The 13,267-nt window shown below is 38.3% G+C and overlaps 1 protein-coding gene across 1 annotated transcript; it reads right to left on the bottom strand.

Annotated features, from left to right (window-relative positions):
- Positions 1–2,961: 2,961 nt before the first annotated feature.
- Positions 2,962–3,921, bottom strand: LOC142457910 (olfactory receptor 13F1-like). Its single transcript, XM_075558998.1, has one exon. It carries the CDS (start codon positions 3,919–3,921, stop codon positions 2,962–2,964), a length of 960 nt encoding a protein of 319 aa, XP_075415113.1.
- Between the last annotated feature and the right edge of the window lie 9,346 nt (positions 3,922–13,267).

Here is a 13,267-nt window from a genome sequence, read left to right as displayed (position 1 = left end):
TCAAGCACATTTGTACATATGTTGGCATCATCATTTTCAAAACATTTTTATTTCACTTGCGCCTCTGGTATCAGCTCATTCACCCCTCCACCCTTCCTCACTCATGAACCCTTGATAATTTATAAATAATAATTACTATTTCATGTCTTACACTGTCTGATGTCTCCCTTCACCCACTTTTCTGTTGTCCATCCCCCAGGGAGGGGGTTATATGTAGATCATTGTGATCGGTTCACCCTTTCTGCCCCCACCTTCCCCTTACCCTCCTGCTTTTGCTACTCTCATTATTGGTACTGCAGGGTTTATCTGTCCTGAATTCCCTGTGTTTTCAGCTCTTATCTGCACCAATGTGCGTGCTCTGGTCTAGCCGGATATGTTAGGTAGAATTGGGGTCATGATGGTGGCAGGGGTTGGTGGGGCGGGGAGGAAGCATTAAAGAACTAGAGGAAAGTTGTATGTTTCATCTGTACTATACTGCACCCTGAGTGGCTCATCTCTTCCTTGAATGGATGTCCTTCTGTGAGGGTTTGTCCAATTATCTACATATGGGCTTTGTATCTCAACTCTGCAATCCCCCTCATTCACATTGATATGATCTTTTGTTCTGGGTCTTTGGTGCTTGGTGGCTGATCCCCTCAACATGTCATGATCCACAGGCTGGCGTGCTTCCTCCATGTGAGCTTTGTTGCTTCCCAGCTAGGTGGCTGCTTGTTTATCTTTAAGCCTTTAACACCCCAGACGCTATATATTTTGATAGCCAGGCACCATCAGCTTTCTTCACCACATTTGCTTATGCACCCATTTTGCAAAGCTGTAAAATTTAAAGGAGCAGACAGCCTCGTCTTTCTCCTACAGACTGCTTAGGGGATTAAACTTTGATGGTGCAGTACAGCATTTAACCCAAAGGCTACCAGAGTTCTTTTGCGATAATAAAGAAATAACTAAGACACAATTCTGAATTCCACAATCACTTAAGTCCATGAGGGACAACAACAAAGCATGTTTGGACCTTGCAGTGCTTTATACAATCCTAAATCTGCTGGTTCACTAATACAAGTCCTACAAAATACCTGAATTTTTGAGCACTTTCCTGGGGAAATGGCTATCCCACCAAGAGAAGGCTTGTTTGTTTTTTAAAAATCTTGTTTCTTTACAGTCTATTGTTATTCTCCACAGTCATTTCTAGCTTGTCCACCACTCTTAAAAATACTGATATATAAAATCATTGAAGGAGCTTTCAAATACCCACTGAGGATGCTGAGATATAAATTTCTTCTTAATATTTTATATAAAAAATTTAAATCTATACAAAAAAGTCAAGTGTAGGCTCAATGTATGTGATTATTTAGAAGCACTGAATGCTTTAAATGGTCATTGTGATTGGTTGGCGAATAGGGTTAACACTCCTTTTTCTTCTTCTGCCAAAGGAATCTTTTACATAATCTTTATACTGTGGTCATTGTGTGACAGCAATGTTTTAAAGTAAAAATAAAAATCAGAATAATGATATTGCTTTTATTAATAGTAAAAACCACCATCCCCTACCTGTGAAGAGTTTCTGAATAAAATAAGCATCTAGTATCTGAGGAGAATTGTTTTGTCATGTACAGTCTCTACTTACTCAATTCTTCCCATGTAAACGGGTCCATCTTCTTCTATCCATTCATCATAAACTGAGCGCTTCCTTGAAAGTGCTTTCTTGCTCAGGTTAGGAAACACTAGGATAGTTACTACATGATCTCATTTGCTCTAAATTTATAGCTCAGCCATAAATAATTGATGTTAGCAAAAATGAGATTCATAAAGTTGCATCCATTATCCTCATAAGAAAAAGACATATCTCTGATAAAGCACAAGTGAATTGTTACACAGTGGCTTCTTTTTACTCCCCAACTCCAGCCAGAATGAAACAAAAGGAAGTTAATCAATTTATACAGTTTTTAGAATTTTACTTTAATTTATTAATATCCCACCAATAAATGTCTATATTAATATATCATTTTCTTGCAGTGTCGTCTATTTGGAACCTGGTGACGTAGTGGTTACATGTTAGTCTGTGATCTGCAAGGTCAGTAGTTTGAAACAACTAGCTGCTCTGTAGGAGAAAGACTGGACTTTCTACTCCAGTTAAGAGTTACAACTTGGAAACTCATAGGGGCAATTCTAAAGGATTGCTAAGAGTAGGCATTGATTCGCTGACAGTGAGTCATATCTTCAGGATTTATTTGAGTTACTGAAACACTCAAAGTACAACATGAAATTATTTTAAATTTATGCTCATAGAAACTTTATGTGATCCCTACTTGCTTGACCTCTACGCCATAGGTAAAGCTGGAATTATGAAAGTCCATGTGATGCTATCTTTATACATAGAGATATAACTACCTATCCTTTATATCTGTACCTAAAGTAACCAAGATAATTGCAACTCTGTTCCAACATGTCTAAACTTTTTTTTCACCTACTAGTATCTTAGAAATGAAATAAAGTTGCAAAATGGATGCTGTTTTGCTTTTGTGAATTATGGTACATTTTTACTTTGTATCCACATTTATTTTGAATGTACTATATCCTTGATTTAGTCTTAAATTCAGAGGCAATTGTGAACCACTTATATAAAAATTACTTCAAAATCACCTGGTTCAACATGATAGACTTTCCTATATTAGTTACTATTGTGGTGATGATAAATATTGAGCAGATATAACACGTAAAGATAGGCAGGTGTCTAATTTTAATGTTATATTAGTATTAAAATGCTACTTCCTCTGGAAACAATTCTGGTTGCCTAAATGATTCACTAATATTAACAATTTTATTTATTTTTAAATCAAGGTGTAAGTCTTACTGGTGAGCCCCAATGACAAATGAGTATTATCCTGGGTTTGGGTTTACACAAACTATTGTATGAAAACCTCCTAGATAAGGTTGGAAATTACACCAGTACAGCTGGTCCCATTATTATCTGAGTATAGAAATTAAGACAGTTCCAAAAGGGTTTCTAATGAGCAACTTTTGAACAGCCCCCTGGACCTCTTTGTTTCGAAGACTGTAGATGATAGGGTTCAACATGGGGGTCAGTCCAGCATACACCAAAGCCATGAATTTATCGATTTCCTGTGAATCTACAGCTGATGGCTTCAGGTACATGGAGAGAGCTGTCCCATAGAACAGAGTGACCACCGTCAGGTGGGCTGCACATGTCGAAAAGGCCTTGCTTCTACCATCCACGGAGCTGATCCTCAGGATGTTGGAGAGGATGAAGACATAAGAGACACAAATAAGGAGCATCGGCACGGGAAGGAGAAGGGTGCTGATCACCAGCATGACTAACTGTGCCGTGGAAGTGTCCACACAGACCAGTTTCAAGATCGCCAGAATTTCACAAGTGAAATGATTGATGATGTGATTACCACAGAGAGACAGCTGCAGCACCGACATACTTTCCACCAGGGCAGTCAGGCAGCCTGTCACCCAGGAGCCAGCTGCCATCTGCAAACAGACCCTCCTGCTCATGATGATGGAATATCTAAGGGGGTTGCAAATGGCCACATACCGGTCGTACGCCATCATGGACAGGAGCACACACTCTGTGGAGCCCATGGCCAGAGAGAAGTACATCTGTGTGGCACATCCTGAGAATGAGATGGTATTTTTCCCCGTAACAAAATTTCCAAGCATTGGAGTGAGAGCAGAAGAGGTGTACCAGATGTCCAGAAGGGAGAGATTGCTGAGGAAGAAGTACATGGGGGTGTGCAGGCGAGAATCCAGGAAGGTGATGGAGATCAGAATACTGTTGCCCAATAACGTGGTCAGGTACATCAGCAGGCACAACACAAATATGATGATCTCAACTTTGGGGTAGGCGGAAAATCCCAGGAAGAAAAAACTTGTTACTGAGGTCCAATTTGCCTGCAACATTTTATTCGGTCATGTGAATCTATAGCTATGCATAGGAAGATTAATATCACATATTATATGCAATACATTTTCTGGTACTTTTTTCATATATATAGGTAGTTTGCATTTAAATGCTCCTTTAGCTAGATGACAGTATTTGTAACTTATGTTTAAAGGATTTGCTGTTAGTAAGGAAGATTTCAAGCAGGAAGTCAACATATTTTAAAAAATCCTCAAATAGTTATGTTTGCTCTAAGACATTCTTTTGGTAATGTTGAGGCTGGAGTAGGATGTATTTCAGAAAGAGGAAAGAAGCAATCTTATGACATTTCTTTCCAAAACAGTTATTTATAACAGCTCTATCACTTTGTCATCTATTTACCTTTAAAGAACCCAAACAATCAAGGTTATTATTTCTTCCCCTGGTCTGGTAAATCTTCTCAACTATGAACTGTTCTGCTTTCTAAGTTCTTGGGTTTTTAGTTGTTTATTTGTTTTTTAACTCCTAGAGGGTTAGCCAAAATAATTTGGGAAAATCAGCAAATAAATGAAGAAATACATTTTAGCAGTTGAAGATTAATTTACTGATGAAGACCCCAAACCTTTGAAAATAGTCTGCAGTTTCCTACTCAACCCCAAGCAGATGGTGTCAGACATTTTACCAATGGCCACACATTGTAGAGTTTCTGTCATGTCGCGAGCGTCACTCTCACATTGTGATCCAGAAATATCCACCAAAGACCCGTCATTGGCACAAGACGGCAATTTAATTTCTTGGTAGCTTGTGAAAACTTTCCACTTCACGAAACAAATTAAAGTTAGAAATCTCTTTGTGCAACATAACAGATTCTGAAACTCCAGGGACAAGGTCCCGCAGATCCAATTATAGTCAGGAACTGGTCTGTTCTAATTGTAGTGTTATTCAGACAACAAATAAGCACCTTCCTGTCTACCGTGTCTTTGCGAAGGGGAACTATGTTCTGATTGCAATAGGAAGGTTTGTGAAGCTGTTCGACTTGTTAAAAATTATAAGTAGTTTCTCCATCAGGTTGGAGAAACTGAAGGAGGATTTTAATAATTTTTATGAGTTCTAAATATACTTGATGTGAAACCCACCAAAGTTGTGGAAACGAGAGTTGAAGGAAGTCTACTATTGATCAAGAAAGGGCTGCGGGCTTCATGCGTTCTTGATGGAAGGTTCGCGTGCTTTAAAGCAGAACCCCCTTTAAGAACTTAGCATCACCACCTCGCAGTGGTGCTCAACCTTCCTCGTGCCGTGACCCTTTCATACAGTTCCTCATGCTGTGGCGCCCCCACAGCCAGAAAATTATTTTCATACTACTTCATAACTGTAATTTTGCTACTGTTATGAATCATGCGACCCCTGTGAAAGGGTCATTCAAACCCCAAAGTGGTCGCAACCCACAGCTTGAGAACTGCTGATCTAAAGGAATTGTGGCCTTTCAAAAATCCATTCAAGAACTCACTGCCATCAAGTTAATTCTGACAGGCTTTATTGCACTTCAGTGATATTTTATAATTCCTTGTTTTATTTACTAATAAATGCTTGTTTTCTATTGGAAAGACTGGAGATGACCAGTCTTTGGTTAGGTATGGGGAAGACGAGCGGCCATTTTCATCACTGCACAATGGTGATTGAATATCTTGCTTGTGAGTAATGGTTTTTAATCCTGGCCAATACCAAATTATTTATGTCAATTATCAAAGAGCTCTCAGTCTCAGAGAAGGAGGCAGATTCAAACTTCTGATAAGAATTTTGAAGATTCACCAGAAATCTTGTCCTTCTAATATTGCACTTGGAGTGCAGTCCTAGGCTCTCCATGAACTCTGATTCCCAAGGTATCCAACCTGTAAGACTAGAGGATGACACATATGATTAATTTCTGTAGCTACAGGAAAGCTTGGCATGTAGGGAATTCGAAGACTTAAGTGTTACAAATTTCATGTTTTCATTTAGCATGAGTTGATGGTCCTCATTTAGCTGTAGTTTGATGCTGAGAGTAATAATATTTCTTTGTTAGAACTATTGTGCGGAATAGATATATTTATGTAATGTAACTAGCACCGGTCCTGCTCCGAGGGGACTTGAAAAAAAAAACATGAAAAAATGAAATTACAAGACAACTGAATTTCTTGAAGTGAATTTTTGTACATATAAGGTCAATGATTCACATCCCCATCCCCACAGAGGCAGAAAGATGACAGTCTCTACTCCTATAACGATTTGCCGTCTTGGAAAATCTGTACAGGGCTGAGTGAAGATAGAATCAACTTGTTGGCAGTGGGTTTGTGTGTACAAACGTATGCACAGTACTGTATTCACCATCTCCGAATAGATACTGACCCATAGCGACCCCATGTGGCAGGGTAGAAGAGGTCCTGTGAGTTTCTGAGACTGTGATGTTTTAATGGAGGAGAAAGCCCCACCTTTCTTCCGTGAATCAGCTGGTGGTTTCAAACTGCTGACCTTACCCATGGCAGCCCAACTCATAATCACTACCCACCAGGGCTCCTTATAAGCATATATGGAGATTTTCAATACAAAATTTTAGTAATTTATATAATAAGTAAGCAAACCTTTATTATAGATATAGGAGACTGGAAAAACTATAAAGCACATTGTTCTGATTGGCAGTTATAGACAGTTGCAGGGTATACCATTCTTTTAAAATGCCTATATAATATTCATGAAGATAGAGTTTATGATGGTCCATTAAACAATTCTCAAAACATATTAAAAGACTCAGAAGATTAGATAAGTCACTGAATGTATGTTACTAGAGGAGAAACAACTGAAGAAAATAGGGTGAAAATTGTTACACAATTAAAAGTTTATAAACAATGCTACTGAATTGTACATGAAGAAGCTATTGAATTGGTGTATTGCTGTGTATAATCTTAACAACAAAATTAGGTTTAGAAAAATAATAACTTAAAATTATATTATCTGTGCAAAGCAAAATTAAACTTAAAACCAATATTAAAATAATATCTAGCTAATTCCAAAATAATATTAATGAAACAAAAGACTTTAAATAATCAATATGTGAATGAAGAAACCATATGGGAAACTAAAATATAGATTGAATTAATTATAATCAAACTGTATCAAAACCTATGAAATTAAGCTAAAATAGTATTAAGATAGAAAGTTGTAGCTTTAAATAATTTCTATTACTTAAAATATCTACTGCTTGTTTTCCCCCTTCTTCCCCACTCCATACTACCTCATTAACCTTTCATAATTCATAAATTATCATTATTTTGTCATATGTTATACTGTCTGACGTCTCCCTCTGCCCTCTTCTCCACTGTCCCTCCCCCAGGGAGGAGGCTATATGTAGATTCTTGTAATCAGTTCCCCCTTCACCCCACATTCCCACCACCAGACTATTTGTCCAGTCTCTTATCTGGATAGATCTGTAGAGATAATGAGGCACCAAATATCAAGCCATAGGAAGATAGGTGATGGGTGAGAACACAGCGAAGGCAACAAAAAAAGGAAACAATTACCCATAGAAGAATAAATTAATTAAAAGAAAAAAAACTTACAAAGAAAGAAAAACCTGTAAATAGAGCAAGGTCTGATTTTTGATCTCCAGGCATGTCCTTCAGTCAGGTCCAATGGAGTACCATGCTTTGGCCCCAAAGTCTGTCCTTTGTACTCCCTCAGGGGTTTCCTGCTCTGCTCCCATGGTTGTTCTGCTGCACACTTTTAGTGATTTGCCTCGGTGCCACAGGGTCAGTCTGGGCCAGTCCCAGCCCTGAGTCTCCAGTGCTGTCCCCCTTAGGGCCCTGGGCCATCAAGGGATGGCATGTCTCATAGTGGGATCAGCCATATTGTCCACTCTGTCCATTTGCTGTTCAGAGTGGGGATATTGTCCTCGAGGCCTGATGGGCCAGGATGTGCTCCACTCTCTCTTCCTTCCCCTTCATTTGCTCCCATTTGTTCTGATCAGACATGCCCCTCTCCATTTGTTGAAGATTGTATCTGCGTCCCTTTTAATATTTTTGGGCCCTTATCAAGGATCAGTTCCCTGTGTGCTGATGTTTTTATTTCTGGATCTTCAGCTCTTTCCATTGGTCTGAATATCTGTCATTATGCCAGTACCACACTATTTTGACTACCATGGCCTTATAGTACGTTCTAAAATCAGGTAGAGCAAGCCTTCCCACTTTGTCCTTCTTCTTGAGGAGTTCTTTGCTAATTCTGGGCTTCTTCCCCCTCCAAATGAAGTTGGTAATCTGTTTTCCCAATTCTTTGAAGAAGGATGGTGGTATTCGTATCAGGATAGCATTGAACTTATCCAGTGCCTCAGGCAGAACTGACATCTCTACTATATTCAGTCTGCCAATCCATGAGCATGGGATATTCTTCCATTTGTTGAGATCACTCTTGATTTCTTGAAGTAGTGTTTTATAATTTTCCTCATACTAAACTTTCATTTTTTTAGTCAGGTATATCCTTAGGTATTAAATTTGTGCTTGGCTATTGCAAATGGTACTATCTTTTTAATCGTTTCTTCTGTGATCTTGTCTGATTTGTAGAGCAGTCCAATAGACTGCTGTTTGTTGATTTTGTATCCTGCCACTCTGCCATACTCCTCTATTGCTTCCAACACTCCACTTGTGGAGGTTAAGGGGTCCTCAATATATAGAATCATATTGTCTGCAAGTAATGATAATTTCGCATCTTCCTTCCACAGCTGAATACCTTTAATATCTTTCCTTTGTCTTATGTTGTTAGCGAGGACCTCCAGTACGATGTTAAATGGGAGTGGGGTCCCCTTTTCAGTGGAATTGTTTTGTCTTTTCTCCGTTAACTACCACATTAGCTGTTTTTCATATATGAATTGTATAACATTGCAGGATTTTCCTTCTATTTGATAAAGGAATTTTTAAAAGCCTAATATTAACTATTACTAAACTCCTAGCTAAAAGATTAAAAAGATAAAAAGAAACCACCTAAAGAACAGATTAAATTTTTCAGGAATAAAGAGAGGACATAACTGAAGGTTTTACAAAATTTAAAGATTAAGGAGTATTGTTAAGAACTTTTTCCTGTTAAATCCAACAATGTAAGATAAATTAATAACTTTTTGAAAGCATTAGCTACCAAGACAAATACAATAAGTTAAAAAATATGTTTAGATCTATGATAAGTAAATTAAATTACTGTTCCAAAACTTCTCCAGGAAAAAAAAAACTTCAGGGGAGATTCTGAGAATAAAAATGAGCAAGATGCATTTCAGAAATGTTAAACGGATTAGGATGTGCATTATTTGGGCTGTATCATCATCTGGTGTTCACTTTATAACATAACCCTATTCAGAGAGATTTATAAATCATCATAGCTAAGCTTAATTTAGGAAAAGAAGCAATCAAAGATTATCATGTGACTGTAAGCGGTTGATTAATGTCTTATACTCACACATTTTAAAACATCCTGGAGCAGCATCAAATACATTTTAATTTTATTCTGAAGAATGATTCATGTGCACTGCAAAGTCTTGTGCATTGTGCTTTGTTGGGTGAGGTGTTCTGTGTGTCTATGAGGCCAAGTTGGTCAATTGGGTTGCTTAGATTGTCTGTGTCTTTGTTGAGGGCCCTACCAGTTGTTTGCCATTTATTTGATCGCCCTGCATTTGGGTGCCCCACTATTACTATGGAACTTTCTATTTGTCTTTTCATTTCTACTAATATTTTCATTATGTATTTGGGGGCTTTCATAGATATGTATTATGAAGCATAGATATGTATTATGAAGCATAGATATCTGCTTTGTGGATTGACCATTTGGTCATTAGATGATTCTCTGCTTTATCCTTTATGCTGCTGCTTGCCTCCAGGTCTATTTTGTCAGAAATTAAAATATTCACTCTTGTTCTTTTATGGTTGTAATTTACTTGATATAATTTTTCATCCTTAAATTTTATCTTTATCTTTGTGTCTAAAGCATGTCCGTTATAGTGAGTATATTGATGGGATTTTTTTGATCCACTTGGATGTTCTCTATCTCTTGGTTGCTGCATTTTAAATTCATTTACATTCAGTATACTTATAGTATTCATAGGCATGAATTTGCTCCTATAATTTGACTGTGTCTTCTATTGTGGTGCTAATGATTTCTTTGTTCTGTATATTCAATATTCTTAACCCACACCATTCAAAGGCATTAATTTTTATTTTATCTTCCATTTTCATTGTCTAACTTTCACTTGCATACAATATGATTGAAAATAGCTTGGTCTTCAGAGTAACACCTTCATTTTTTAATACAATACATAAAGATATGTTTTGCAGCAAATTGGTTCAATTCAGGAGTCCTTTGAATTTTTTATTGTTTCTTCTATGTGCATTGAAGTAAAATGACATTCTTTACAGCTCCATCCTATTCTCGATTCAGATTCTGCTTATTGGCGCAGTAGTGAGAGTCTTTGTGTGCTTTATGTTGAGCTGGAACCCATGAGGACGTCTTTATCACTGAACACTGTATCTCTTTGGATAAAGGAAGATTGGCATATGCATATTACAGGTTATTAATGATCTTCCTTTAAACCTGTTGCTATTTTTTTCATCATATAGTTTATTTTCTTAGATTATTAGCCCAGCATATGAAAGGAATAAGTATGGTGAAAGGATACTACCCTGACACACACCTTTCTTGTTTTCAAACTACCCAGGATCCTCTTGTTCTGTTGGAATGACTGCCTCTTGACCTTTGCATATGTTATGCATAAGCATAGTTAAATGTCCTGGAATTTCTACTCTTTTCAGTGTCATCCATAATTTGCTATGATCCACGGAGTCAACTGTCTTTGCATAGTCAATGAAATACAAGTAAACATCTGTTTGGCATTCATGGTTTTAAGCCAAGATACAGTTGATATCCCTCATTTCACACTCTCTGAATCTGGCTTGAATTTCTGCTAGTTCTGTGCCACTGTACTCCTGCCACTGTTTTTGAATTACCTTAACATTTAGTAATATGTAATATTAATAATATTGTTTGATAATTTCCACATTCCGTATTAAACATAATAACCCAAAGAAATAATTTAAAATATAAAGTCCCTTGGTGGTGTATTTGTTCGCATTACCATTTATCTAAAGGTTGAGATGTTTTAAACTCAGTCGTGTCCTGGAAGAAAGGCCTGATGATCAACTTACTGATAATAACCAAGAACACCTTTTGGAACAGTAACATGCATAAGAATTCAGTGCAATGTATTTGTTGTCGTTGTTTTAATGTTATACTGCTGGTGTGTCACTAGAGGGAGACAAAGACTAGCTCATCTTTCTGTGAATCTAACTTTCCTGAGAAAAGCCTTCACAGGAAACAATAAATTTAGTGGTTTGCATTTCTATTGATATTTATTTCATATAGTTCATAGTGTTTTCCTTGGAAATACTTTTTAAAATCGAGTAAGAAGATCTTGAGTAGTATTTTGTTTCCAAGATTACATATGCATTGCACACAACCTTTACAAAGTGTTCCAAAAAAGGCGCCACTTTCAGGACTAAGATGTGCCTGACCAAGCCATTGAATTTAGTGACCTCATATGCATGCAAAAGCTGGACCAGAAATGAGGAAGACTTGATGCTTTTGAATGATGGTGTTGACAAAGAATCATGATACTACAATAGATAGGCAGAAGAGCAAACATGTCTATGTCTGAAGAGGTGCAACCATGTGTTCTTTGGAAGTATGCATGGTGAGATTTCATGTGGTATACATTGTATATATTATCAGAAATAACAAGTTCATTCCTGGAGAAGGATATCATGTTCAGTGAATTAGAGAGTCCGCCCAAATGAGGTAGACCTTCAATGAGATAGAATGAAGTATCTGGTAACAATGAGTTAAACTTAGTAATAATTGTGAGGATGGTGGAGGTCCAGGAAGTGTTTGATTTTGTTAAAAATGACTGGAGACCCAAAGCCCATTTGTTGGCCACTGGAGATCCCCTCACAGAGGGGTCTAGGTGAGGAGGTGAGTCAGTCAGGGAGTGATGTAGCACCGATGAAGAATACAGCTTTCCCCCAGATCCTGGATGCTTCCTCCCCGCCAACTACCATGAGCCGAATCCTACCTTGCAAGACTGGATAGAGCAGAGGTTGTACACTGGTGCAGATAGGAGCTGGAGGCACAGGGAATCCAGGGTGGATGATACCTTCAGGACCAGAGGTGTGAGGGGCGATACTGGGAGGGAAGAGGGTGAGTGGGTTGGAAAGGGGGAACCTATTACAAGGATCTACATGTGACCTCCTCCCTGGGGGACGGACAACAGAGAAGGGGGTGAAGGGAGACGCCAGATAGGGCAAGATATGACAAAATAATAATCTATAAATTATCAAGGGCTCATGAGGGAGGGGTAGCGGGGAGGGAGGAAAAAAAAAAGACCTGATGCAAAGGGCTTAAGTGGAGAGCAAATGCTTTGAAAATGATTAGTGCAAAGAATATACAGATGTGCTTTATACAATTGATGTATGTATATGTATGGATTGTGATAAGAGTTGTATGAGCCCCTAATTAAATGTTTTTTTAAAAATGACTTACTACGAGTCAGAACCAACTTTATGTCACCTACTAACAACCGTGCCAATTTTCCTGCAGCTTAATTTCTGCCCTTGAATTTGTTGATATCTTTTAATTAGTGATTTCCTCCTTCTCCCCATCCTTTGTTAGGTAGATGAAGGAAGGTTGCCTGTGGCTTGGCCAATCCTGACTTTGCTTTGTGGAATCAGGCGAACAAGCTGAAAACACAGTGTGGGCTTCAATGATCAGTGATTTTGTGAGCTGCGGTTAAAGTGGAAGTCAAGGTTATCTCACAGAGCAGTTTCCGGCAGGGGCTGGGGTCAGAAGGTGGCTGGCTTTGGTAAAACAGATATTCTTCTTTCTGGTGAATTAAGCACTTGATTTCTGCTCTCAAACACCTTAAATCTATTTCCCAAGAGCAGGAGACGCTATGGCATTGTGGTGACAGTCCTTTGAGTCAACAAAAAACAAGAAACCGAGTGAAACAGATGCAGATGATAAAACAGGAACACTGAGCATCAAATGAAGTGGTAAAAGGTGAGATTAAGTATCAGTTGGAAAGAGAAAGAACAGTGACTGAGTGGAGATGGCGTGGGGGTGGGGGGGTCAAGCCTAGCATGACCTTTTCTACACAGGGAACGTCATACTCCTGGGTGAAGAGAAGCCACGTTACAGAATTCCCAATAGGACATAAAGTGAAAGCAAATCCCCAGTCAAGCAAGGTGAGCACAACATGGTCTAGAGGTGAGAAAGAAAAGTGCTGGCATGTAGGTGAGAGCCCCATTAGCACAAGGGCCTATAGAGCTG

This window comes from Tenrec ecaudatus, chromosome 10 (genome assembly GCF_050624435.1).
Source record: "Tenrec ecaudatus isolate mTenEca1 chromosome 10, mTenEca1.hap1, whole genome shotgun sequence".
NCBI classification, from domain to species: Eukaryota; Metazoa; Chordata; class Mammalia; order Afrosoricida; family Tenrecidae; genus Tenrec; species Tenrec ecaudatus.
This window is presented reverse-complemented; position numbering and strand designations above follow the sequence as displayed.

What these genes read in the sequence shown, in the direction of transcription:
- LOC142457910 (XM_075558998.1), bottom strand. Translation starts at nt 3,921, where the DNA reads ATGTTGCAGGCAAATTGGACCTCAGTAACAAGTTTTTTCTTCCTGGGA.